Raw genomic sequence first — 27,993 nt, forward strand, 5'->3', positions numbered from 1 at the left:
ATGAGGACACCGGCTCAGAGTTTTGGTATCCTCCCTCTCTCCAAGTGGAATGCATAAGTTTCGAAGAAAGGCTGGTAGGAAGCCAAAGTGGTTTCCTTCTCACTAATGCGAGGCAACCTTCCCAAGTCCACAGAAAAGACCTGGAAGAGAAAGGTAAACCTACTCGGGTAGCACCTGCCAAGTACTTTACTCACAGCATCTTTTTCAAAAGGGAAGTAGGGCAGACACATCAACTGTCCACCCGAGGCGCTGGTTAGAATGCATATTCCAGGAGTGGTACAGAGGAGGATTAAGAGAGGCGGACCCGGGTATCCACTTTTAAGAGAGCTTCAGATGTTTCTGATGCGTACGTTTGAGGGCCATCCATTAGGGGGTCGCTGCGACAACCAGGTGAGGATTACAGGGGCTTGAACTGAGACGGTGAAAATAATCCCGTCAGAAGTCACGTAGCCCCAATTCCCGCATTGTATCCAATGCTTCTTCGTACAAAGTTGCCTGGGAGCTCACTTTCCTCTCCTGAAGTGATGAAGGGCAAGGAACTAAATAAAGGCTTTCCACTCACCAGGTATGTAATTGAGTGGACGAAGACCAGATGTGTCCTGCCACACCACTGAGACACTGGATTGAAGAGTAATTTGCACGCTCTTTACAGGGTTTTTCAGGGTCTCACCCTAAGGACTTCTGATTGGCTTTAGGGCAGATCTATCACTCATTCTCTGGGTTAGAGGTGGGTGGAAGGTCAACCACGACCAATACAAAAGCAGCCTTTAGCTAAGTCCCACCCTATCTAGCTTCCTGTTGCTGTCTATCAACCACCTCATGGGCGGGACTTTGCGTCCCTCCAGTTGGCTGGCGAACATGTCGTTCACTCTTCACTTGGTTCCCGGTTGGTGCGCTCTACCGTCCATCAGTTACACTTCGCAGCTCTATTGGCCAAACCAACGTCGCTCTAGACAACTCTCTTTGATTGGTTAGTAGTGCTGTCGGTCCCCAATGCACAACATTCTTACTGGTCAACGCTGCCGTCGCTCGGACGGTGGCGGGCTCCGGGATTGGCGGGTGCTGGACGGGCGGTGTCAGGCTCTCGGTGGCGGCGGAGGCGGCGGAGGCCAGGGAGGAAGATGTCGTAATGAGCGGTGGGTCCTGTCCGCTGCCGGCGGGGTCTTCCCGTCCCCCAAGGGTTGGGAAGACGGGCAGAGGCTGCAGGGAGGGGGAACCAGGGCCGAGGGTTGCCCCCTGGGGCCGGGCCTGGCGCCGGGGCCCGGCTCCCGGAGGGGCGGGGGAGGGAGGATTCCCGCCCGGAGGAGGAGCGGGGCTGGCCAGCCAGGCGGAGGCACCCGGAAGGGGGCGTTCGACTCCCCGCCCCCTCGGAGCCCGCTGGGCGGGAGGGCAGCGCTTCCGGGGGCTGGCGAGAGGAGCGGGCACCTGGGGCCGAGCGAGTGCCCCCTCCGCCGGGTCGCCGACCCTCCCCTCAGCGCTCCTCGGACCCGTGGATATACTACGGCCTGCTCCGAGAAGGCGGCCGACGCCCCTTGGCCCTTACCCTGTGTTTGGTGGACCCTCCTGCACTCTGTCTCTAGGTGCCCACTAGCGATGCAGAGACGGGCAAGGGAATGCTTGAAATTCAGACGGCGCCAACCATGTGGGCACTGCTGGGTGTAGAAACCAAGATGGTTGACATACCAGTGTGTCCCAGTTGAGAGGTGGTGTCAGGACTCAAGGGCGCTCCCTAGGCAGTTGGCCTCTCGCCTTCAACTGCGAGTAGGCAATACTTTTTAATGGGTTCGTTCGCTTGGATCCTGAGCCTCGAGTTAAATATCTGCAAGAACTGTGGGACGTTTAAGAACTTGCTGACAGAGCTAGCCTGTTAACTTGCTGTCCCGTTGGAGGGGATTGCTGAATCGCAAAAGCCAGGCACAAACCTAAGGGAATGAACAGAAGAAATAAAGTGGAAACTTCCCTTCTTCCACCCCACCTCCATCCCCTTCGTAGACTTATGTATCTCAGCCTCTTACCCATGCTTCTTGGCATATGTGCCTGGTGGCTTTATTATTTAACTTGAAAAGGAACTGTCCCTCTCCTCCGGGCAACTGAGAAACCTGTTTTCATTGCACTCTTTGGTTTTGATTCCAGTATGCTGTCTTGTTTAATTAACCTGACTTGGAGGGACTCAGTCTGGCTTTTCACAGTGCACATTTCCCGAACTTTGTTTCTTCTTAGGTCACTTCTTGCTCACTTATTTGTTGATTCCTGGAATAGGGGAGGGAGGAGCCAGTAGGTCTACTTTAAGCAATGAATTGGTCCATGGTCCTCCATTACACCGATTTCATTGCAGAGAGAAGAGTGATAATTATTTTAAGGTATACTGGCATGTAGTGTCTAAAACTCACAGGTTGTACTCCAGAAGGCATTAAGTACCACAATGGAGGGCCAAATGTTGAGTTGGTATTTTGGATAAGCCTTTTAGGGTTAGAAAATTTAGGGTGTTGGCCAGCTCACAGGTTATGAAAGGAATGATGGGAGTCCACACCATAGGACTAATTTTGATTAATGACACACAGAAACCTATTGTCTGAAATAATGAATATAACTGCAAAGACTTGTTTTTGTTTTAAATTCCTGTGTGTGATGAAAGAGGTAGATCTGTCATACAACCTATCAATTGGGCTGATGATGTCAGTGGTCCAGTGGCTTCTAGCAGGCGTTAACATCTGTTGGAAATGGATTTTCTTTGGGACAATTGGTAATATTTCCAGTTCTGGTTTTTCCACTTGGTTGTAGAGAGGCTTAACCTCTTGGTTTAAAAGCAGCAACAAGAAGAAGAAAAAGCTGTTCTGACATATTATGAACCCCCTGCGCTAGGCTGTTAAAGACACAGTCTGTTTGCTAAGGAGAGTCAAGTAGAGTTAGTTCATAATTGTATCCTGACTGCCCAGTAAGGAGAACTAGGTCCAGGAGGCAGAATTTGGCATCACTGTTGATAGCACATAGGTTAGCTGGCTTTTTTTGCCTCTCAGATTCTATTCAAGTTTGGGCCTCTGGAAGCCTGTCAGAGGAGAGAAGCTCTAAGAAGATTTTGAAAATGTCTGGGTAAAGATGCCTCATGGCCTAACAGCAGATAGGGTAGTTCATTTCGCTATCTTGGCTTGAACTTCCTAGTTCTGTTGATGAATAGCAGCTATTTGGAGAAGTTGCAGGGTCCCTTGTAGCCTGCACAATACTTTGGCATTGGTAAGAAATAAAACTCAAGTTTGCTTTAAGCAAGTATTACCCAACTAGGGCTCTGTGAGGACATTCTCAGCTAGTAGCAATTTTCTAGAGCTTGCTCACCTTCCCCCATTTCTATGATGGAAATAAAGCATGATCTCTCTCCTTCTAAGACTTAACTTCACTCCTCTGTTCTTTGTATACATACAGATGAGAAGCATCACTTCCAAAGACTGAAAAAAATTAAAGGGTACAGAGGTGGGCAAAGGCCACAGAGTGAAAGATGCAGAGAAACAGTGCCGTAAAGAGTGTGCAGAGAAAAAGTGGAGAGATACAGTTGTGCGAACACTTCAGAGTTTAAACAGTTACAGAAGGTCCAATCTGAAGCCTTACGGACTGCAGACTTGGAGTAAAATTTATTTGGAGAAACTCCGATATTTGCTTATTAGTTTATTGGATGATAGTATCCCTTTGGGGAGCTTAACTGGATTTGTGAACTTCTTCCCACCAAGTGTGAAACCAGGAACACTTGGTCTGCATGCTGGACCAAACCAGTACAGGCCGGGCTGAGCAATGGACATCCTTAAGGAATGCATTTGTTGATGTTTTTGCTTGTTTGGTTTCTGCTTGTTTTTGTTTTAGATCCATATGCAACTCCTTGTTGTGACTTCTAGACCTGTTGACGGAGGGGCGAAAGCTTTCTCTTTATTTCTTCCTTCGTAGAGCCAGAGCTTAGATCTTTATATTTCTGAAATGCAACGGAAAGTCTCTCTCTCTCTTAAGAGTTCTTCCTCAGTTAGCAGCAGATCTCATTTTGGCCGGCAGCATTCTCTTAGGAGACCTCTGGGTGGAAAGGTCTTACTTTTCGGTGGGTTTTCTGTGGAATCTGGGGGAAAGAAGAAGGTAAAAACACGGGGCATTACTCATTCAAGGCCATTGTCAGCCTGAGTAGGAAAAGGACTGGAGATTCCCCTTGAGGAGATGCTCCCTGGTTGTATTGGTGGATTTGTTCCAGTTGACAGGATTCCAAAGTGGAAAACTGAGCCCAGAGCAAGTTCAGAGTCTGCCCCCGCAGCCGGGGGAAGCTGCAGCTTCCACCGCGTGGGTAGGAAGCGCTCTGCACAGATGCTCTGAGGCCCCCGTGGCACAGGAAATTCCTAAACCTCTCATGGGGTGTGCTTCTGAACGCTACAATAGGGTGACGAGCTCTGCTGGGGAGCAAGGGAGTATGAAAGGGCTACGTGCCCGGTTTAGATGTTTCTCAGTTTACCCCCATGAGTCGCTCTGAGTAGTGTCGAGATGTCACAGGAAGAGCATGCTTACAGACCCAGCTGTTCGAATCCTTCCTTTGGACATCTCGTTCCTTAGCTACACTTTGTTTGAACATCAGAGGCGCATGCTGTACCTAGCCAGAGGCCCCAGAACATTGCAATGCAGGGGTTTAGCCTGGGTGACTATTGTTTTTGATGCTAAGGGCTCTGTGGTGCCAGTTTGTCCGTAGGCTGTTAGGTGGCCTTTTTTGTCTCAGCCACGGGGTGAAAATGGCTCAGGAACCAGTATGCACTGGCCTGCACATTTCCAAATGTCCTCTTTCTAGAGCTTCCTCTTTGGGGTATTTGTTACGTCTCCTATGGGACTTGGTGGAATCACAAAGCAGCCTCTCTAGAGGGTATGAATAGGGAATAAGAGACAGCAGGCAGGGCCCTGTGACTGGAAGTGGAATATTTCTGCTCCTGGTCAGTGTCTAATTGGGAGTCTCAGATTAACCTAAAAATGGACCAAAACACTTCCTAGCCTTCAAAAAAGTAGTTGGTAAGCCAGCCCTCTCTTCCCAGGGGAAATGAAGTCACCACTCATTTCAGAAGCCGATCTTAGTCCAGGGCTTGACTCACACATAAATGTGCCAAAACAGAGAAAGCATGCATTTTTACATAATGATATTCTTTAGGGGGGACAAAAAGTATATTTTGGTTTCTTTTTTCCTCCTGTTCTCCAAGACAGAATCCTGAGGCCCCTATTCTTTGCACCATTTCCTGGGACTGCCTCTCAGAGCGAAGAGTTCTTCCCATCCCCTGCTGTCCCGTGCTCCCCCTCACTTCTCCAGAGTCCCTTCCAGTACGCGGAGTATGACCCGGGCGGCATGCTGACTAGCTAGTGACAGTCACATTCGTGGGGACAGGAATTCAGGGTAGAGACAGATACGAGGTATTCATATAGCAGCTATCCTCAGCTTAACTTACTTGGAAAAGAACTTGCCCCTAATATATGTTAGTCAGCCTTGAAACAGCGCCTGGCGTGTGGTGATGAGGTGTGTGTACTCTGCAGTATTTGTCCAGGAGCAGGAGTGGGCTCCGCTGGCCTGGCCTGGGCACTCCCCCTGTGTGGGGTGACTGGTGGACCTGAGAGTTCCCTGTGGGACTGAGTTAGCTGAGCTGACCTAGGGAGCAGATCCCAGCTGAGGGCCAGGGTGTACAGCTCTGCAGGATTTCTCCTTTGGGATCTTTTTATTTTACTTTATTTATTTATTTTTTTTAGATTTTAGAGAGAGAGTAGAGGAGAGAGAAGGGGGGAGGAGCAGAAAGCATCAACTCTCATATGTGCCTTGACCAGGCACGTCCAGGGTTTTAAACCGGTGACCTCGGCGTTCCAGGTCGACGCTTTATCCACTGCGCCTCCACAGGTCAGGCTCCTTTCCTTCTTAAGCTCCGTTTAGCCTCTCCTTCCCCGTCTGAAGCCTCCAGGATTAATTTACTCATCTATTCAACAAATATATATTAAGTACCTACTATGTGCCAGATAGGGAGGTACATCAATGGGTAAGGCAGAGAGAAGTCCATGCCTTTAGGAAGCTTACATCTTAGTGGGAGACAATAAATAAGTGACGTATACATTTTAGACAATGAGAAATGCTAAGGAAAGAAACCGAATAGAAGATAGGAAGAATGTGGGGGGTGCAATTCATATAGGGTGGTCGAGGGAGGTCTCCATGAGAAGAGACTGTGAAGGAGGGGAGTCTGAGCCATGCTCAATCCGGGGTGGGAGCAGAGGGCGAGAACTCCAGCAGAGAGAACAAGCAGCAAGTGCCACGGCCTGAGAAGGGGCCGTATCTGGCATGTGCAGGAACAGGAGGGAGGCCTTTGAGGCTGAAGCAGTGAGGGAGGGTGATAGGGGATAGGTCAGAGAGGTCACGGGAGACAGGTGACATAGGGCCCTGTATGTCACTGTGAGGTCTTTGGCTCTTTGGGAGATGGGATATTACTGAGGGGTACTGAGCAGGGGAATAACTTCATGACTTAAGTTGGATGGGTCTCACTGGATGCGCACTGAGAAGAGACTCAGAGGGACAAGGTCCGAAGCTGAGCTAGGAAGAAGGCTTTCGCAGTTTACAGCTGAGAGATGATGGGGTATGAACCTGGGTGATAAAAGCAATCAGATCCTGAATATATTTTGAAGGTAGAGCCAAAAGTGTTTGCTGACTCAGAGGCAGAGTGTGGAAAAGGGTAGAGGATGACTCCCAAGACGTCAGGGCTGAGCAGCTGGAGGGATGGGCTGTCACTCGCTGCTGTGGGCAAGCTTGACGGACACACAGAATTAGAGAGATATCAATAGGCCTGTTCGAGGCCAGTTAGACTTGAGATGCTTATTAATACATCGAGGCATCTCCAGACTTCAGTAGGCAGTCAGAGTTACAACTTTGAAAATAACAAATTTGAGAGTCATCATAATGTTGAATCTGTATATTGTTGGTTTTTAAAACTATGTGACTAGATGAAATCACCCAGGAAATATGTGTAAACTGAAGAAAAACAGGTTTGGAGACAGAGCCTTGGGGCAGCCCAGCCAGAATTTGAGAGGAAGGGAGGACCCAGCAAAGGAGTCTTAGAAGAGGTAGCCAGAGAGGCAGGAGGCAAAGCTGGCGAGTGTGTCCTGAAGCCAAGTGAAGAAAGTGTTTCAAGGAGGAAGAACTTCAAGGAGGAAGTTGATTTCAAGGGTCACCTGTCAGATCAACACAGAAGATGAGGTCCAAGAATTAACCATTCGACTTAGCGAGGTGGAGGTCACTGGTAGTGTGAGCGGCTCTGTGGCACGGTTGGGGCGGGGCATCCTGGTGGGAGCAGGTTCAAGAAAGACTGGCAGCAGAGAAATTAGGGACAGCAAATACAGGTGACTCTTGCAGGGAGTTTTTCTTGAAAAATGAAAGATATAATAGATGTTAGCTAATGAAGGGAATTTTAACTTCTCGAAACTGGACACACATCAGGGTCTCGGGCTGAGGCTCGGGGTCGATGTTGGGAGCAGGGGAGACCAGATGGCTGGGTAAGGTGTCTGCATGGACACAAGAGCTCCATTCTTGATTTACCTTCCCCCTTTGGCCCGTGGCATTGACAGGCCATCACCCAATTGTTCATATTTAATGAAACTCAAAGAAATTCCTTTTACTGTTATTGAGCTTTTTTATATGGTTATTATGATTGCAGGCAATTTGCTTCTCAGAAATGCGCAGTGCAATTTGGAGCCGTTCCCAAGCTGATCCTCTTAGCCCTTGTCACCTCCTTTTGAGGTCCATCTTTGTTCTCTCAAACCAGCCTGGCTTGCTTTTCCCTTACCAGCTCTGAACGCTTCCAGGCTAGGCAACTGGGGAAGAGGAGGCCTAGGAACTGCTGGTTGGCTCTAGTCCCAGCGAGCTGACCGAAATAGACGGCAGGACTGTTTGTGCCGAGTGGAATTCCTCCAGGGGAAATGCCACAGCAGGAGGCCAAGGAAGCCTGGCTGGTGTGGTAGGACCCGAGGGGGAAAGCTGAGTGCCCACAAGGCCTGGCCACGGAGTGTGAGCCAAGCTCTCTCCCGGAGGGAAGAGCTTCGTGAAGCCTACTGTTGTATTTCTTCGAGCCCCTTTCCTCTCTCATTCCCTGTCTCCAGAGAAAGACCAGTGGAACAGCCCCTAGTTCAGTGGGCAGGGCTTTGGGGTCCCCAGGCCTCTTCCTGTGGTGCCCCCTGTGTCAGCCCCTGGGAAGACCCCTGGGACAGATGCGCTCCTCCTGGCGGTGGGGAAGCGCTGTGAAGGGTGTCCTGGTGCCAGTACCCTGGCACGCTGTTGGGGCGGAGGGAAGAGGAAAGTTTTCCCCTGAGTCAGTGAGTTATAAATGAGCTCTGAGGGAGGGCTGGAGATAGACAAATGGAAGAGAGCATGCTTAGGCTCCAAGTGAGACAGGGCATGTGATAGTTCCAGAAATAGAGAGCACTGGTGTGCCATCAGCAGAGCGGGAGGGCAAGAGATACAGTAGGAGAGGTGGGGGGGAGGGGGACGGAGGGGGCAGATTGTTTTGGCCTCTATAAACTTATCATAAAATCAACCAAGGCTCCTACTGGTTTCATAAAGGGAGTGGCTGGATAGGATGTGCATTATAAAAAGATTCTTCTGACCAGGTTATGGAGCCCAGATAAGAGGGACGAGGGACGAGGCCAGAGCTGGGAAGCCATTTTGAAGGCTCTGGGCAGTATTTGAGGCTGAGCTGCAGGTGGTTACGGCTGGGATAATGGTGATGGAAACGAGTATCAGGGAGTAGATGGAGAGAGGTGTCTGTTTAGGAGGTACACTCCACTCACGACTTGATTGATTGGTGATGAGGGTGATGCTCAGTTCACTGTGATTGGAAATACCAGCAGAGCGGCCGGTTCCCCAGACATTCGCTCACTCAGCCTGCCGCACCGAAGGGTCGCTGTGATTCCGGCTCGGGGTAGCTGTTCAGCAGTGGAAACACAGCTGGCGCGCCCTGGGGAGCCCTCTCATGACTATGAGAGAGCCATTAAGCCCACGATTATTTAATGGGTGGTGTTACCAGAGGAATTGACCTCCTGTCAGGCCCTGAGAGGCCCCCTGACATGCCTGTAACACAGTGGGCTCTTGGTAAACTTTGCTGAGAATGAAACAGGCTGAGACCTGCAGGGTGAGTAGGTGTTAACTAATAAGAGAAGAAAGAGCTCTAAGTAAGGAAAGGACAGCTGCAGAGATGAAGGCTCGAGGACCTGGAGGGAGGCCCCTGGTGGCCAGGGATGAGAGAGATCGGGGGAGGATGGACAGCTCCGTGGTGGCAGCTCTGTGGCAGCCCAAGTGGAAGGCCCACGGCGGGCAGGATTCACTGGTCTGCACTGGGAGGAGATACCTGGGCCGTACACAGACCCCAGCCTCGTCGGCCTATGGAAGGTACCCGGGCACGGTCGCCCATGGAACGGGTATCGGCTGAGAAGGATGGGTCCTGAGAACACCAGTGTCTAAGGGCGGTGGAAGGAAGAGGAGCCTGCAGCGGGAAGAGGTGGCCAGGGAGGCCGCAGGAACGTGCGGGGCTTTCAAGGAGGTGGGGATGGTCAGAGGGCAGGGAATGAAGAGGAACTTTTAGATTTAATAATGAGGAGGTCCGTGGTGACCTGAGCAAGGGCAGAGGCCGGGTGAAAGTCCCCGTACCACTGCTAGCAAAACGAACAAGTGCGAAGTGAGGGGGCCTCGGAGTTTTGGCCAAGGAGGGAGGAAGAGAAGGCTGTAGCCGGCGGGGCCGGAGGTGGAGGTGAATGACCTGTGTACATCAAGAGCGGGGGTCCTTGGGGGGTGCTTTTCTACTGGTCTTAGAATGACAGTGGTTTCCAGTATAGGGAAAGGAGGGACAGGGGTCCCATCTGGCACTGGACGCCTTATGTGATGTTCTTGGAGCCTGAGAGAGCTACTATTGCTTGTGTAGTAAATCGCTGTAAAACTTCACCAGCCAAGGGACTTTGTTGGGAAAGTTGTAGCAAACCAGAACTATAAAATATAAAACTGAACGAAATGCCGCCTTTTCTTTGGAGACTATGCAACAATTCCAATTACCAGTGTTGCTAAATGTAAGTTTCAGTGACTGGATGTAAACTGCTGTTAAAAGCAAATGGTACAATTAAAATGGTGGAAGTGGTATAAAACAATTACATAACTGCCTAAGAGTCCTTTTGCAGTCTTTATACACAATTTAGCCTCACTTTGAATAATATGAAGGAAACGTTAAGCATGATTTATGTCCAAATTACACATTTTAAATATAAGGTTCCAAATTAATGAGGTTCTAAAGTACTTGGATCAGAGTCTTATAGTCATGTGTCTACACCATTTCTTAATCACGTCTCATTTCTAAACATTGACTGGAATTGCGTCTCTTCCCTTTTATGGTTAATCTCAGAATAGAATCCCCACAACAGCAGGGAGATGGATGTCTCTCTGTTTCGCTTGCCCAGGTCTGCAGCCCCTGGGCCACAGAGCTCTGAGTGATCCTAGGAGGGATACTTACAAACATTGGTTTGCAATCTAGAGGAGTGTTTCAAGAGCAAGTGGGGAGGAAACGGAAACCAAAGCAAAATGGCGGGAAGTGGAGGGCCAGCAGTCTGCAGCTTGCTTTAGTAGATTCCACTGTGGCATCCTAACTGAAGGCTCGCTCAGAGCCCAGCCCAACCTCCGAACAGTGTGAGTCCAGGGTAATAATGGCTGCAGAGGGAGAGAGGGAGATGAGTAAGAAGCTCTAGGCCAGTTTTCCTTTGTTTGCACTCTGTCTTGTTCTGATGTCCTTCCGTTTCATAACAGAGGTCTCAGGGAGAGTCATTCACCAATTTTAGTTAAGTGAGCCGGAGCCCAGGGCTCCTCCCGGAAGAGCCTCTGCCTTCCTTCCCAGCCCTGCCAGCCACTAACTCGTCCGGTGTTTTTATCAGCAGCGTGGTCTGAGAATTGTAAAAATCATAAAGGTAATCCAGTCCAATTCCCACCCCCATGTAGACATCCTGTCTCTCTGACAGACAGACATTCCGCCTCTGGCTAAATGGTTCCAGAGAAGGGAGAACATTACTTCTAAAGGCGACCGGTTCCATCTTTTGAAACGTTTCCTTCTCTGAATCTGAAATCTGCCTTCTTGAAATTTCTACCCTGAAGTCTTAGTTCTGCCCTTTGAACCCACGGATGGGGTTGGTACCCTGGTGGGTATCACTACTCTGACATCCTGGCCACAACCATCGCTGGTTTCCTCTGAACCAGCTCCTATTGCAAATCTGCCTTTCACAATGTCCCTCAGAATGAAACCTGACACTCTAGATGTGGCCCAAGTGTGCAGAACACACTAACACTATTATTTTTCTTCTGTGATTGAACTTTTGGAAATGTAGTCCAAGATTGCAGTAGCTTTTTTAGTGACCACACCTAGACTGTTAGCTCCCATTTAACTTTCTTTTTTTTTTTTAAAGATTTTATTTATTGATTTTAGAGAGAGGAAAAAGAGAAGAAAGGCGGGAGGGTGGGCAAGGAGGAATGGGAAGCATCAACTCGCAATTGCTTCTCCTTTGTGCCTTGACTGGGCATGCCCAGGGTTTTGAACCAGTGACCTATGCATTCCAGGTTGGTGTTCTATCCACTGCACCACCACAGGCCAGGTTTCCATTTTGCTTTGAGTTAAAACCACTGGGACTGTTTTACATGAAACTCACTATTAAGCTGTCTTCCTGTCCTATGTACATGTGACTTCTTAAAAACTCAAGTGCAGGATTTATTCAACTTCAAATTTTAAATCACCATTTATTGATTACTTACTATATGCTCAATGCTTTTCATAAGAATTGTTGACAACTCCTGGAACCCAGTGAGGATGACATTACCTCTGTTTTACAGATGGTGCAGTGGGGCTGAGAGAGGAATGCCCTAGCCTCCCTACTGGAGCCTCATGCACATCCCACTTTTTTTTGTTTGTCTTTTGGCATGAGAGAGACAGGGAGAAAGGGAGGGAGGAAAAAAGGGAAGGAGGGAAGGAGGGAGGGAGGAAGCATCAACTTGTAGTTGAGTTACCTTAGTTGTTCATTGATTGCTTCTCATACGTGCCTTGACCTGGGGGCTTCAGCTGAGCCAGTGACCCCTTGCTCAAGTCAGCAACCTTGGGCTTCAAGCCAGCGACCTTTGGGCTTCAAGCCAGTGACCTTTGGGCTCAAGCCAGCGACCATGGGATCATGTTGATGATCCCAAGCTCAAGCTGGCAACCTTGGGGTTTTGAACCTGGGATCTGTGTCCCAGGTCAATGCTTTATCCACTGCGCCTCCACTGGACAGTCTACACCCCAGTTTTTAAAGATCTCTTTGAACCCTAATACACCCATTGTGTTTACAATCCTTCTCCATCTGGTGACATCTGCAAGTTGAACTTGCCTAGTCGGTTGTTGCAGTTTCCCAAAGTTGGGAGGTGGTTAGACTATTCTAAAGCCACATTTTCCAGCCTCAAGGGCACAAAACTAATTTAGTGAGTCAACCAGCATTAAAAAATATGAATAGAGTAGAAAAATATCAAAGTCTATCACATGTAGTGAGGGCAGAATTTGTTTCTGGAAACTCTAATTGCATGAGCACAGGACAGGGAAGTGCATAGGTGTATATGTGGGTGTGGGTGCACACTGGGTCTTTTTTTAAAAAATTTATTGATTTTAGCAAGAGGAAGGGAGAGAGAGAGACAAGAACATCATTCTGTTCCTGTATGTGCCCTGACTGGGGGTGGAACTGGCAACCTCTGCACTTTGGGATGATGCTCTAACCAGCTGAGCTATCCGGCCAGGGCTGGGTCTTGATGTAAATTGTTTTTATAACTGTGGTTCATGGTCTGACCAGTTTGAACACCACTCTAAATAAATAATGTTTTTGAGTCAACTTAGATTGTTTTCATTATAATGCTACAACTTAATTATGTACACACATAAATCTGTGTATGAACTCATTGATCTAGCTCCTATACAATTAATTAAATAACTGCCCAAAAGCCAGTAAAATTCAAACCAACATCGTCATTCTGGGAGACATTAGTTTGAACCTGAATTGCTGCTGCCATCATACGCACAGCACAGACTTGACATCCTGGGCTCCTTGCCTTCCGCACGCCCACCCTGCACTGTCTAGTGCAGAGAGACAATCCTCCCACGCTTCTGAAGAGCTGTCATCCCTCACATTGCACAAATGTATCATGAGTTAAATGTGCAGAATTAAATTGTCTTAATTAGCCCACGCAGTTAGAGTGGTGCCACTTGGCACTAATGCAGTTGTAAACACACGTACAGGCCTGGAACTGTGCAAATCTGGGGTAAGTAACAGTCACCCAGGGATCTATAGTATTTGTTCATTTTTAAAAGATGATCTTCACAGTGAAAACAAGAGTAAAACATTCTGGCAGAGAAAGTAGGAGTCTCCAAGGAGAAACCTGAAGACCCCTCCCTAGTTTGAGGTACCCTGGTTGACCTTGCCACAGCGAACTGTGCGACTGTGGATCTCAGCTTAGGTGAGGGCACGTGCAGCCTAGCCCCCAGACTAGACTGTCATCCTGCCTGAGTGTCTTCCCTTCTCGTTTATAAGAATATTATGAAAATTGTAGTCAGGTGCCTTGTTGAAACAAAATGCTCAGTGTATGCCATTCTGATGTGTCTGCCCAAACCCCATAGCACAGATCTGTTCAGCATGGAAGATTCCTCATGATTACTGCCTCCTCACCTCAGTAGTTGTGTTGCTGCTCCATCGTTTGTTCTGGGGTTTTGCCAGGATCAGTGCCTACTATTTCAGGATCTGCCTCTACTCTGGGTTTTGCCCAGAGCTTCCCTTTGGCTCCTCACCATTTACAAGTGTGCTACAGGCTCTGCTACTCTGGAGTGTATTTTGTGTGGCCTTAGGGCCCGGAAACCATGTCAGGCATCTGTGTGCCTTCTTCTGAGTCCATCCCCTGTCCTGGATTCAGCCCCCTTCACATTTCCTGTACCTTTCCCACTTAAGAATCTTTGTCCCAAAGGGAGAAGCCAAGCAGACAGCCAAATTGCCAAATGGAATGGTTCCACTTTCCAACCTCTATCCTCTTCTCAACAGATACTGACCAGGGCTCAGTGCCTGAGCCCCTCCACCCTTTTGAGCCCCGGAAGTAATCAATACCCTTCTTGTTTCTGTACTTCCTGAGATCTACTGTCTAGAGGTCTGGGGTACAGGTCAGACTCTGCTCGGTTTCCTTTTCTTTAGTGATTTGTGAACTGTAAGATGGTTTAGATTATTTCTCTGCAAATTCTCATGATTTCCATTTTACCTATCTTATATTAATCTTAGGTTAGACTTAAGTTCAGAGTAGAGTTTCCCTTCATTTCTTCCTCAACATTGTTTATTTTCCTTTATTAAAAAATTTAGAATATATTTATTGTGAGAAAATGACAAAATACAGAAAAGTCCAGCAAAATCCAACCACCAAGAAATAACAATTTTTAACATTTTAGCATTCTAAGACCTTTTCCTGCTAGATTCATACATTGATGTGTATATACATTGAAACAAAAATGGAATTTACTCTGTTTTTGTTCTCATTATATTCGGCGATTAGCTTCCTACTCTTGGTGTTACCCATGGGGCCAACTAGGTGATACCTCGTATGGGCTATACCTATTGTTCTGTGTTGAAGTGTGAATTCACATAAAGCAATTCCCCATATGCTGTAGGTCAGTACCTGGGCCACTGGGCCTTTGTGGTAAAGGTTGAACATAAAGCACCCAAGACTTTCCCATGGAGGGAGCGGGTGTGTCCTTCTTGTCACAGATCCTGACTGAGCGAAGCTTCTCTCCCTTTCTGGCTTGGCATCTGGCTACAGCTGCAGTGATCAGGAAGCTTAGGTCAGAGCTGGAGGATTGATTAGCTGGGGGGACTCCCCCACCCTCCATATCAGGATTCTGACCTAGCTAGGGCGAGTCAGGAGTTCCCCTCAGAGAGGGCCCCAAAGGTTTAGTTACTGAAGCGGCTCTTGATATAATCTTAAAATCTTCGTGTTATCTCAGGCTTGATGATGACTGGAGGGGGCAGTCCAGGGAAGGCAGGACCAGCTGACCTCACAGCCTTGGATGGCTGAGTCTGAACAGAGGAGGTCATCTACTGAAAAAGATGTAGGGTTGCTAAGTTTGAGTGGAGTTAGTGTGGGGAAAGGTCCTTCCCCTCTCTTGGGGAAGCAGCAGCAAATAGAGACAAAACGGGAATCTGAAACGAGTGGGTCTGGCTTCTGCTTGTGCCTTGTGTGCATTACTCTCTTCTCTTCCCACAGATCCACAGACCAGCATGGCTGCCACTGCTGCTGTCAGTCCCAGCGACTACCTGCAGCCCGTTGCCTCCACCACCCAGGTGAGTGGGCAGTGGCCCTGAGGGCGGGGGTCGCATCCGCCAGGAAGGACTCACTGAAGCAGCCATTTAACCACCCTGAACAGTCACTACAAATACCCCAGGACCTGAGATCAGGGAAGGTTCACTTCTATCTCCTGTTTATGAACTAAGAAACCATGGCCACTTACCCAAGGTGCCACAGCTGGGTCGGGGTGAAAAGCAGGATTAAACTCAAACTGTCTTCCATTAGACCCCATTGACCGTATAAGGAGATTAGAGACTGTGTCCTCACACCCCGGAGACTCTTGTAGCCTCGAAAGAGCAGCCTTTTTTGTCAGTGAAGTCATGTCCCATGCACTAGGGTACACTTTACCAGAGGATTTATTCTGCTGTTGCTCCTCCCTGTCTCTTCCCCTCTCCCTTCTCAGTGGAGAAATCAGGGACCCTTTAATCCCTGCAGTGGGCCAGTGGAACTCCACCTAAGAGCAGAGAGTGTTTCTGTGTCCTGTTAGAAACGAGGCCAGTGGGGAGTGAGTGGTCAGCGTGTGCTGTTAGTTCAGTGTCTGGGATGCTTTTGAGAAAGACATTTCCCCTTTTCTCCATTATTCAATGGAGAAACCAGCGGGGGAGACAGGACCACTGCAGAGGGCGGATGCTGGCACCCTGCCCGCCATTGAAGTGGGCGGGGCCTGCCAAGAGATGCTGATCAGGGCTGAGCAGCAGGCCCACAAGTCTCACTCCTTTCTCCGCTTGGTGTTTTACAGGACTCCCAGCCGTCTCCCTTAGCCCTGCTTGCTGCAACATGTAGCAAAATTGGGCCTCCAGCTGTAGAGGCGGCTGTGACACCTCCTGCTCCCCCCCAGCCCACACCACGGAAGCTTGTCCCTATCAAACCTGCCCCTCTCCCTCTTAGCCCCGGCAAGAACAGTTTTGGAATCTTGTCCTCCAAAGGAAACATACTTCAGATTCAGGGGTCACAACTGAGCACGTCCTATCCTGGGGGTCAGCTGGTGTTTGCTATCCAGAATCCCACCATGATCAACAAAGGGACCCGATCAAATGCCAACATCCAGTACCAGGCAGTCTCTCAGATTCAGGCGAGCAGCTCCCAGACCATCCAAGTACAGCCCGGGCTCACTAACCAGATCCAGATCATCCCTGGCACCAACCAAGCCATCATCACCCCTGCACCGTCCGGTCACAAGCCTGTCCCCATCAAGCCAGCCCCTGTCCAGAAGTCGAGTACGACTACCACTCCTGTGCAGAGCGGGGCCAATGTGGTGAAACTGACAGGTGGAGGAGGCAATGTGACACTTACTCTGCCTGTCAACAACCTCATGAACACCAGCGACACTGGGGCCACCACTCAGCTCCTCACGGAGAGCCCCCCCACCCCACTGTCCAAGACTAACAAGAAAGCCAGGAAGAAGAGTCTGCCCGCCTCCCAGCCCTCTGTGGCCGTGGCTGAGCAGGTAGAGACGGTGCTGATCGAGACCACGGCAGACAACATCATCCAGGCCGGGAACAACCTGCTCATCGTGCAGAGCCCTGGCGGGGGCCAGCCGGCCGTGGTCCAGCAGGTGCAGGTGGTGCCCCCCAAGGCCGAGCAGCAGCAGGTGGTACAGATCCCCCAGCAGGCCCTGAGGGTGGTGCAGGCGGCATCTGCCACCCTCCCCACTGTCCCCCAGAAGCCGTCCCAGAACTTTCAGATCCAGGCGGCTGAGCCGACGTCTACTCAGGTACCGAGCGTCCTCTGCGCCCACCTCCCTCTCCTCCTCAGCACTAACTGGCTAGTGCTCCACCCCCTCAGCTTGCTTTCAGAGATGATGCCGGTGCATCTCCCGATTTGATCTGAATGTTGGCAGTCAGTATCATTTGGGGTGGGCAGTAAGTGGCCACTTCTGCCTGACAAGTGGGTTCTCTTCAGGTCCTAGGGCCAAGTGCAGCTCATCTGTAGAAATCAGATGAAACAGACCCACATACCTATATTTTGGCCCACTTTTTCCTTATGGAGGTCTCTTGGAGGGATGTGGGGGGGCATATACCTACTTTTTAACAAGTTTATTTTTCTCAATATAGAATTATATACTCAGAATGGTAACAATGAAAAAATCCAGTCAGAACCATAGAATTTGATATAAAGTAAGACAGAAAAATGTTGATCATTGTTAAAACAAGGAAAAAATAGGAAGCAGCAGCTTAGCTTGAGGGCAGGAACATTTAGGCTAGTCATCTTTGATGTTAACTTCAAGAATGTTCTTGTTTTTGGTTTTTCTTGAGATGCTCTAATACTCTGGAATCTACATAGCTCTGTGAGGCAGGGATTTTTTTTTGTTTTTTGTTTTTTCTGTGACAGAGAGAGGGACAGATAGGGACAGACAGACAAGAAGGGAGAGAGATGAGAAGCATCAATTCTTCCTTGCGGCACCTTAGTTGTTCATTGATTGATTTCTCATATGTGCCTTGGCCGGGGGGCTACAGCAGACCAAGTGACCCCTTGCTCAAGCCAGGACCCCGGGCTTAAGCTGGTGAGCCTTGCTCAAACCAGATGAGCCCGCGCTCAAGCTGGCGACCTCGGGACCTCGAACCTGGGTCCTCCGTGTCCCAGTCCAACACTCTATCCACTGTGCTACCACCTGGTCAGGCTAGGCAGGTTTCATTCATTGTGTATGACTACTAAATTCTAGAGATTATACTCTGTTTCCTGGAATTCAGAGAGGTTTATAAAGTATCCAAATCTCATAGTGCATAGATGACCGGAGCCAGAATTCAACTCATTTCAAACCCCAAACTCTTCTGTTTACACCTTGACTCATTATGTCTTATGTGTGGCAGGTGCTACAATTAAAGCTGAGGACAAGGATTGTTCTTTCATATAAAAAGAAACAGCTCCTCGGCCCTGGCCTGTTGGCTCAGTGGTAGAGCGTCAGTCTGGCATGTGGATGTCCCAGGTTCGATTCTGGGTCAGGGCAAATGGGAAAAGGGACCACCTGCTTTTCCACCCCTCCTTCCCTTCCCTTCCCTTCTCTCTCTCTCTCTCTCTCTCTCTCTCTCTCTCCCCCCCCCCCCCCACAGCCATGGCTCAAATGGTTCCAGCACATCACCCTGGGTGCTGGGGATGGGCACTGAGGATGGCTACATGGAGCCTACGCGTTAGGCACTAAAAATAGCTTAGTTGGGAGCATGGCCCAAGATGGGCAGAGCATCGGCCTCAGATGGGGGATTGCCAGTGGATCCCAGTCAGGGCACATGCGGGACTCTGCCTCTCTGTCTCCCATTCTCTCTCTTGGAAAAGAAGAAAAAAAGACAGCTCCTGCATTGAGGAATTTGTAATCTAGTCTTGGATAGAAAAAAATGAGGCATCACAGTGAGTGACAGTAGGAGGCTGGATAATCTGCTGCATGGAGAGGTGCCCTTGAGTCTGAGCTATGGACAGGGATGCCCTGAGAGCCTGCCCTCAAGTGCCTCCTCCCTTCTGACATATCACGTATTGCCAAGTGATTTCCTCTGAACTGTTTCATTTACCTATTACAATACCTGTGAGGTTCCATTATCAAACCTACCTTACAGGTAAAGAACTGGGTGAAAGACCATCACAGGTGCGCACAGCCTCAGCAATGCCTCCCATCCCTTCCTGAGGTTCCGTATCTTGAGGTTGATGGAGCTGCAGCTTAAGTTCAGGTCTTCCTAAGGAAATGATCATCCATATGCAGAAAGTTAGCTACAATATATATATTTTTTGTTTTAATTTTTAAAAAAGATTTTATTGACTTTACAGAGAGAGGAGGTGGGGTAGCAAGAATTACCAACTCATAGTTGCTTCACTTTAGTTGTTCATTGCTTGCGTGTTACTTATCATATGTGCTTTGACCAGGCAAGCCCAGGGTTTTGAACTGGTGATCTCAGCATTCCAGATCAACACTCTATGCACTGTGCTACCACAGGCCAGTCCTCCCTCCCTCCCTTTCCTCCCTTCTCTCCCTCCCTTCCTTCCTATCTTCTCTTCCTTCCTTCCTATCCTCCCTTCCTTCCTTCCTTTCTTCTCTCTCTTTCTTTCTTTAATGAGAAAGACAAGAAGGGAGAGAGATGAGAAGCATCAACTTATAGTTGCAGCACCTTAGTTATTCATTGATTGCTTTCTTATATGTGCTTTGACTGGGGGGCTTTAAGCCAGTGACATTTGGGCTCAAGCAACTTTGGGGTCATGTCTGTGATCCCATGCTCAAGCTGGTAAGCTCGCGCTTAAGCCAGTAACCTTGCGGGTTCCTGAGTCCTTAGCATCCCAGGCTGATGCTCTATCCACTGCGCCACTGCCTGGTTAGGCCAGTACATTATTTCTTAATGATAACATAGTTTTCCATTATCCTGAGGTGTGCTGTCTTTTATATAATGAATACCCTGTTAACTGTATATCTAGGCTGTTTCCAATCTTAGAGCTAAATAAATTCCTGAAAGTGAGGCAAAGGATATCTACATTTTAAAAAATGTATTGTTTTCTTTATCAAAGATTGTCAGTCCACGGGTCAAACCTGGCCCCCCGTCTGTTTTTGTAAATAAAGGTTAACACATGCCCATGTTACTTGAGATCAGCCAGTTGTGCATCCTTTTCACTGCAAGGCAGAGAGCGCATGGCTTGCAAAGCCGAAAAGTATTTCCTCTCTGCCTTTTACGGAAAAAGTTTGCTGATCCCTGCTCTACATTATGAACACACAGTTTTCTAGTAACAAAAACTTCAGATACACAAAAAATAGCAATGATTAGAAAAGGGCACATACCAGAAAACTGGAAATGAAATTTGTGTATTTATTAGGAGATGACATAAGATTTGTTTGCTTGCTTTTAGCAGAAATACAGTCCTAAATAATTCAGGAATCAAAAGAACCTGTCAAAATCACAACAGGATTTAAAAAAAATTTTTTTTTTATTTTATTTATTCATTTTTAAGAGGAGAGGTAGAGAGAGGAGAGAGAGACAGAGAGAGAGAAGGGGGGAGGAGCTGGAAGCATCAACTCCCATATGTGCCTTGACCAGGCAAGCCCAGGGTTTCGAACCGGAGACCTCAGCATTTCCAGGTCGACGCTTTATCCACTGCGCCACCACAGGTCAGGCAACAGGATTTTTTTTACAAAGAACTTTTTCCCTGAATCATTTGAGCATAAGTTGCCACCGAATGCTATATAGAAAGTGTGTAATTCTTACACACAAGGACATTCTACATAACAAAAATACAACCATCAAACATAGGAAGTTAGTGAAACAGACTAATGTCTAATTCAAGACCACGTTCAGGCCTCACCACTTGCCCCAATAATTCCTTTGTGGCAGAAGGTTCTCAGCCAGTATCACACCTTGCATTTCATTGTGTCGTCTCCTTAGTCTCTTCTGATCTGGAGCAGTGCCTCGGTCTGCACTTGACTTTTTTGAAGGCTACAGGCCATTTATTTAATAGTGTTTCTCGGTTTAGGTTTGTGTGATGTTTCCTCAACACTAGATGGCAGGTTGTGTTTTCTTTGTGTGTGTGTGGGAATAGCACTTTGAGACTGGAAATATCCCATTCCTCATCAGACTTTTGCCTACTTGTTTTGGTATCTTTTACTCTGATAGAGATTTTAAAAATTAACTATTTTAGACTGTTTATATTTACAGAAAAGTTGCAGCGGTAGTACAGTATACTTGTCACCTGGCTTCCCCCTTTGTTAAACATCTCATATTACTAGGGTACATTTGTCAAAACAAAGAAACCGACTTCGGTACATTACTGTTAACTAAACTCCAGACTTGGTTTGGATGTTACTGGTTTTTCCATTAATGTCCTCTTTCTCTTCCAGGATCCCGTCCAGATCCCACATTGCACTTACTGGGCATGTCTCCCAGGCCCCTTGGTCTGTTAGTTTCTCAGTCCTTGTTTTTCATGATCTTGACAGACTTGAAACACATGGGTCAGGTGTCCTGTAGAATGTCCCCCAGTCTGGGGTTATGGGTTTTGGAAAGAGTACCACAGAGGTGAAATGAGGGGTATGTATGTGATGTCTACGCAGCATACCTGGTGTCAACATGGGTCACTTGGTTAAGGTGATGTTTGCCCGGTTTCTTCATTGCTACTTGTTACTTTTCCCTTTCTCTACGCTGTCCTTTGGAAGCTAGTCACTAAGTCTCCCACCTTCCTGGAAGGGGACATATTTACATAATATTATTTGGGATTCTCTGTAAGGAAGATTTATCTCTTTTCCATTTATTTCATTTTTAAAAAATATTTATTTGTTTATTTATTTATTTTAGGTGAGAGAAAGGGAGATAGTAAGGCAGACTCCCACATGCGCCTCGACTGGAATCCACCTGGCAACCCCATCTGAAGCCAATGCTCAAGTACCGAGCTATTTTTAGCGCCTGAGGCTGGTGAGCTCCAATGGAGCTATCCTCAGTGCCCAGGGCCGATGCCTGAACCAGTTGAGCCAGTGGCTGCAGGAGGAAAAGAGAGAGAGAAGGGGAAGAGGGGGGAGGAGAAGCAGATGGTTGCTTTTCATGTGTACCCTGACCAGGAATTGAACCTGGGATGTCCATATGCCAGTCCAACACTCTGTCCACTGAGCCACTGGCCAGGGCCTCCATTTATTTCTTTATTCAGTCATTTACTTATACCAGTAGCAATTCATGATTACTTATTTTATACTTTGGGTTATAATTTAATACATTATTTTTGTTGCTAACATTGGAACTCTTTAGGGTTGGCTCCTGTATCCCTATGACATACTCTTATCCTTTTTTCCTTTTTTCAATCAGCTTTATTGAGATACTCACATACCATAAAATTCACCCTTTTAAAGTGTACAACTTGGCCCTGGCTGTTTGGCTCAGTGGTAAAACATTGGCCTGGTGTATGGATGTACTGGGTTTTTTTCTTTGTTTTTTTGTTTTGTTTTGTTTTTACTTTTTAATTTTTTTGGATGTACCGGGTTTGATTCCCGGTCAGGGCACACAGGAGAAGTGACCATCTGCTTCTCCACCCTTTACCCCTTCTCTTCCTCTTTTCCTCCTGCAGCCACTGGCTCAGTTGGCTCAAGCAAGCTGGCCTCAAGTGCTGAGGATGGCTCTGTGGCCTCTGCCTCAGGTGCTAAAATAATGACTCCCGTTGCTGAGCAATGGCCCCAGATGGACAGAGCATCGACCCCTAGGTGGGCTTGCTGGGTGGATTCCGGCCCAGACTTTAGTATATTCATAAAGTTGTGCAGCCGTCACCACTATTTAATTGTAGACCATTTTCATCATCCCAAAAGAAATCCTCCTTTAATGCTCACTCCCCATTTCCTTCTCCCCCAACCCCTGGCACCCACTAATTCATTTTCTATTTTTATGGATTTGTATATTCGGGACATTTCGTGTAAATGGAATCATAAAATAGTTGATCCTTTGTGCCTGGTTTTTTTCACGTAGTGTAATGTTTCTGAGGTTCATCCTTGCATGATTCAGTACTTCATTCCCTGTATTTCCCAAGCTCAGCCCTGGGATCAACCATTTCTCCCAGAAGTCCTGGTTCCTCTTGCTGAAGAGTGTGAGAGCAGTTTTTTGTTGTATTTTGTGAGAGAGAGAGAGAGACTGAGACAGACAGGAAGGGAGAGAGATGAGAAGCATCAATTTGTAGTTGTAGCACTTTTAGTTGTTCAAGGATTGCTTCTCATATGTGCCTTGACTGGGGGGCTCCAGCCGAGCCAGTGACCCCTTGCTCAAGCTAGCAACCTTGGGCTTCAAGCCAGTGACCTTGGGGTCATATTGATGACCCCACACTCAAGCCGGTGACACCACGCTCAAGTCAGATGAGCCCATGCTCATGCTGATGACCTTGGGTTTTCAAACCTGGGACCTCAGCATCCTGGGTTGACACTATCCGCTGTGTCACCACTGCTTAGGCAGAAAAGAGGTGTTTTCATTCTTATGATGATGGTTGTATCTTTTGTGAGGTCATTTATTATTATTATTATTATTATTATTATTAAGTGAAAGGAGGGAGACAGGGAGGCAGAAACAGACTCCCATATGGGCCCCGACCGGGATCCATCTGGCAAGCCCCCTACAGGGTAATGCTCTACCCATCTTGGGCCACTGCTCAGCAACTGAGCTATTATCAGCACCTGAGGCAAGGCCATACAGCCATCTTCAGTGCCCAGGGCCAAACTGCTCAAATCATTCGAGCCATGGCCGGTGGGGGGGGGGGGATAGAGAAGCAGATGGTCGGTTCTCCTGTATGCCCTGACTGGGAATTGAACCTGGGACTTTACACACTGGACCAACATTCTACCACTGAGCCAATTGGCCAGGGCCAAGGTCGTCATTTAGTTGCCTTCTGATTCTCCAGTTCTAAGATTTGGCAGTTGTTTTTCCATGCTAAGTAAATGTTTGGTTTCAAATCAAGTTACCATTTGCCAGCTTAGCATAGGTATGCTGTCAGCCCTTTGGACGTCGGCCATGTAGGTTTGGGCTAGTTGGAGAAGACTCGGGTAGACAGAGGGGCACTCCCGCTTCTCACTTGGGCAAGGAGAGAACACTGCACTCACTGAAAGGTGCCGGGAGCCCAGTCTCTGCTGGGACCCTGACTTTTTCTCTCTGGCCCTTCCCAGGTCTACATCCGTACGCCTTCCGGTGAGGTGCAAACAGTCCTCGTCCAGGACAGCGCCCCGGCAACAGCTGTGACCACCTCGACTACCACTTGTAGCAGCCCTGCATCCCGTGCTCCTCATCCGAGTGGGACCAGCAAAAAGCACTCAGCCGCAATTCTCCGGAAAGAGCGTCCTCTGCCAAAGATCGCCCCTGCTGGGAGCATCATCAGCCTGAACGCAGCCCAGCTGGCGGCGGCGGCCCAGGCCATGCAGACCATCAACATCAACGGCGTCCAGGTCCAGGGCGTGCCTGTCACCATCACCAACACCGGTGGTGAGGGAAGGCCCCTGGGCCAGGGCACGGGTAGTGTGCTCACGCACCTCTCATGTGGGAACTGTGGGCCAGCCCCGAGCTTACCCAGTAACAGCAGTGAGGCTGCTGCCTGACACATGCCTCATCCCTTCCAGCTTAAAAGCACATCCTCTTGGGTCCTTACAGTAGCCCTGTGACAGTTTAAGGGGCTTGTTGGCCCCACCAGACAGCTGAAGACCTTGAATATGGTGGAGAAAATAAGATATACTCAGGAAAACTCTCCAACTATCACACAAATGCACATTCATTTGGTACAGACCAAAGACAGATGTTCAGGGGAGGCCCTGGGTAAAGAAACTTGAAGGCTTCCAGAATGAGGAAGGCCTTGAGTTAAAGTTGGAAGGAAAGGAGGGAGGCTTTGCCAGTGGGAATGGCTTGTGCTGCACTTCAGCTGAGTGGGGATATTTGCTAATAATTATAATGTGAAAACAGCCTTGCAAATCATCAAAGGACCTTGTAGCTACCTAGCAAAAATGGTTCCTAGCCTTGCCTTGCCTTCTTTAGCTGGGTAAAGGGCCCTTTTCAGGGTGGTGGTGCTTTAACACCAGCGAAAGGTCAGCAACACTCCCCTGCTCTGAAAGGCTTTATGCAAATCCTAGAGGACTTGATTTTTTCAGAGCCCTTAAAATTGTTTTCTTGCTCTTATTAACAAAAATTCCAGGATACTTTCCTGAGAGCTGAGCTGGTATCTCACAAGGGCCTAAGGCTGGAGGTATTTCTGGAAGAAACACTCCAAGACAAGACCCTTCCCAGCTGAAATGTGTGGGCAGTGTCTGCAAGTGGATTTGGCCTGTGTCGTGTAGGCTCAGCACACTCACTCAGAAGTCGGCTGCCTGGGTTCAGATCGGAGTTCTGCCGCTTACTAGCCCTGTGGTGTTAGCTTGATACGTTCTTGAGCCTCAGTTTCTTCAACTCTAAGAGGACAGTAGGACCTGTTTCATAGGACTGTGAAGGTTGAGTGAGTTAATACATTTGAGGCCTCTAAAGTGGTACTGGCATATCACAGGCTCTTGAAAGTACCAGCGGCTGTGGTTGTCCTTGTGTGCAGAAGGGAAGGAGGGTGGCAGGCTCCTGCTCTGCCCCTTCAGGCTTCCTCACCCTGAACCGTGCCCTCCTCCTCCCCACAGGGCAGCAGCAGCTGACGGTGCAGAATGTTTCTGGAAACAACCTGACCATCAGTGGGCTGAGCCCCACCCAGATCCAGCTGCAGATGGAGCAGGCCCTGGCCGGAGAGGCCCAGCCAGGGGAGAAGCGGCGCCGCATGGCCTGCACATGTCCCAACTGCAAGGACGGGGACAAGAGGTAACTGGAGCCAGACCGGCAGCCTGGCATGTGCCCTGTTCCCCGAGCACCTTCCTGGGACACAGCTCAAGAGGGGACAAGGCAGCGGCTCCACGCCACCTGGCCTCCTCACTTCTGTGGTTTCTGACCTGACCCTACATCCTCTCCCCATCCTGCCTGCCCCCATCGTCTACCTCCTGCCTCACTCCTTCCCTCCATCCATGCTCCGTTCCCAGGGCTGGAGAGCAGGGCAAGAAGAAGCACGTGTGCCACATCCCCGACTGTGGCAAGACTTTCCGGAAGACATCCTTGCTGCGGGCCCATGTGCGCCTGCACACCGGCGAGCGGCCCTTTGTCTGCAACTGGTTCTTCTGTGGAAAGAGGTTCACACGGAGTGACGAACTCCAGAGACACGCCCGCACCCACACAGGTCTGTACCCCTCCCCAGCGGTACCCTCGCCCCAGACAGGGCTCCTCACCCCCTCTCCTGGCAGGCTTGCACCCACATGGTCTGCCCCCAGCCTCTCCCCTCACTGCCATTCCATTGCCCTCAGCGACATCCAGATTCCTGGCCCAGCCAAGGTACTGCCACGTGGAGCAAGAGCTAGAGACTGCCTTCTCAGGGGTCCGTGCCTTCTCAGGAAATGCTTTCAAGCCATTCCTTTCTCAGTGTTTCCCAAAGCGATGCCGTTTGCCTTATGGGCCTTGATGGCTTCCTCCATATTGGCATAGTTATTTATTTAACAAGCACTGATGTAGTATGCCAGGCACTGTACTGCACACTTTACAGATGGACTGATTTAATTTAACAACTCTGGGCAGGGCGCTTTGATTATGGCGTTTTACTGAGGCACGGAGAGGTGGCCAGGTCATGCAGCGGGTGACTGGTGGAGCCAGACTCAGATGTGGCCCCTGGGGCTCCCAAGTCCACAGCAGCCGCTCCTGATTGCTACCCCATGCTGCCTTTCCCACTGGGATTTCCCGAATGATTTTCCTGAAATACCTAGTTTCATTATTTTCACTCATTTATGTCCAGTCTCTATTATTTTTGACATCACAAGCTTGATACCGCATGTGCTTCTCCTTTTGGGGGCTGAAGTAGTGTCTGAATGGCTCTGTGAGTGACGGGCATCTCTCCCCAGGGGACAAACGCTTCGAGTGTGCCCAGTGTCAGAAGCGCTTCATGCGGAGTGACCACCTCACCAAACATTACAAGACCCACCTGGTCACGAAGAACTTGTAAGGCCCAGTGCGGTGGCAAGCCCGAAGATGCAGTCCCTCTGGTGTCCTGCCTGGGCCGCTGGTGGAAAGGAGGCCAGTGGCTGCCCTGGGCCCTCCCTCAGCCCCTCCCTCCTGTTCTGCAACTCTCCCCACCCATGGCAGGGGGCTCACAGCCCCCACTCGCCTCCTTCTGAAGCCCCTGGACTCCTCCCTGGCCCTTCCCTCTCACCAGACCGTGGACACTGGCAGTGCCCAATGAGACGTTCTAAACCAGGACGAGCGGGAACCTTTATTTCCAAAGGAAAACGAATTTCACTCCGTCGAGGAGCAAAGTGAGCCCCCTCACCCCCCAACACTGCCGGAGTGGCGTCATCGTGCCATGCCCCTCCCTCCTGCACCCCCCGGCCCGCCACCTGGACGCCCCGGGCCGCACCCAGGGCACCACTGGCACCTCCTCCTGAGACGCTCAGGAGGTCACCTCCACTCCATGTGCCCAGCCCACCACAACTCTTCTCCAGCACATTCCAACTTTCTATTTAAAAATAAAGCTACCCACGGACTCCCTGACCCCCTTTTCTATGGAGAACGTTGCCTTATACTCTTCTTCAGATAATGAACACTGTGTATTGTGTGTGCTTTAAAGACGTTTTATTTAATTGCTCTCCTCTTCTGTCCTTGTTACTCACCTCCCCCATGCCTGCTTTCAGTTGAGGATTTTGGGGGCAATGAGAAGCATATAGATTTTTTTTTCTCTCTCTCTCTCACAATTCTCTTTTCTAAATGTCACAGCATTTCAACGCAAATCTGGACTCAGATAAAACTTCACATCCTGAACCTGTCCACTCCCCCTTCCCCTCTCCCCCCTCCCGGCCCAAGCTCTAGTTATGTACAGTGTATATTGTATAATAGACAATTGTGTCTACTACATGTTTAAAAACATATTGCTTGTTATTTTTGAGGCTTTTAAATTAAACAAAATCCAACTTTATTTTTAGTTGTAACTGCTTGAGGTATGTTTTGATTGACAGATTTGTTATCCTTTATTAACTATGTACTTTGTTGTTCAGCATTGGGCTGACAAAAATTTTTTCTTGCTAATAAATTTAGTTGCCTGAGGCAAAATCTGCAATTGGCAGTGCTGCTTCCTTTGCCTGTGACCTCAGAGGG

At 48.8% G+C, this 27,993-nt stretch overlaps 1 protein-coding gene and 1 long non-coding RNA gene across 2 annotated transcripts in view; one reads left to right on the plus strand and one right to left on the minus strand.

Annotated features, from left to right (window-relative positions):
* Nucleotides 1-247: 247 nt before the first annotated feature.
* SP2 (Sp2 transcription factor) lies at nucleotides 248-27,948 on the plus strand. Its single transcript, XM_066364411.1, has 7 exons — nucleotides 248-1,136; nucleotides 15,305-15,381; nucleotides 16,125-17,099; nucleotides 23,973-24,285; nucleotides 25,452-25,626; nucleotides 25,842-26,035; nucleotides 26,748-27,948. The coding sequence occupies exons 1-7, from the start codon at nucleotides 1,130-1,132 to the stop codon at nucleotides 26,846-26,848; spliced, it is 1,842 nt and encodes a 613-aa protein (XP_066220508.1). The 5' UTR covers nucleotides 248-1,129; the 3' UTR covers nucleotides 26,849-27,948.
* The window catches only part of LOC136392321 (uncharacterized), a 35,034-nt gene continuing 9,165 nt past the window's right edge, over nucleotides 2,125-27,993 (minus strand). The window contains exons 2-3 of the long non-coding RNA XR_010748933.1: nucleotides 18,924-19,047; nucleotides 2,125-4,093 (exon numbers count right to left, since the gene is read on the minus strand). This is a non-coding gene — a long non-coding RNA (uncharacterized lncRNA). The remainder of the gene's footprint in view (nucleotides 4,094-18,923; nucleotides 19,048-27,993) is intronic.

The sequence above is a fragment of the Saccopteryx leptura genome, chromosome 2, assembly GCF_036850995.1.
Source record: "Saccopteryx leptura isolate mSacLep1 chromosome 2, mSacLep1_pri_phased_curated, whole genome shotgun sequence".
Taxonomy (NCBI): domain Eukaryota; kingdom Metazoa; phylum Chordata; class Mammalia; order Chiroptera; family Emballonuridae; genus Saccopteryx; species Saccopteryx leptura.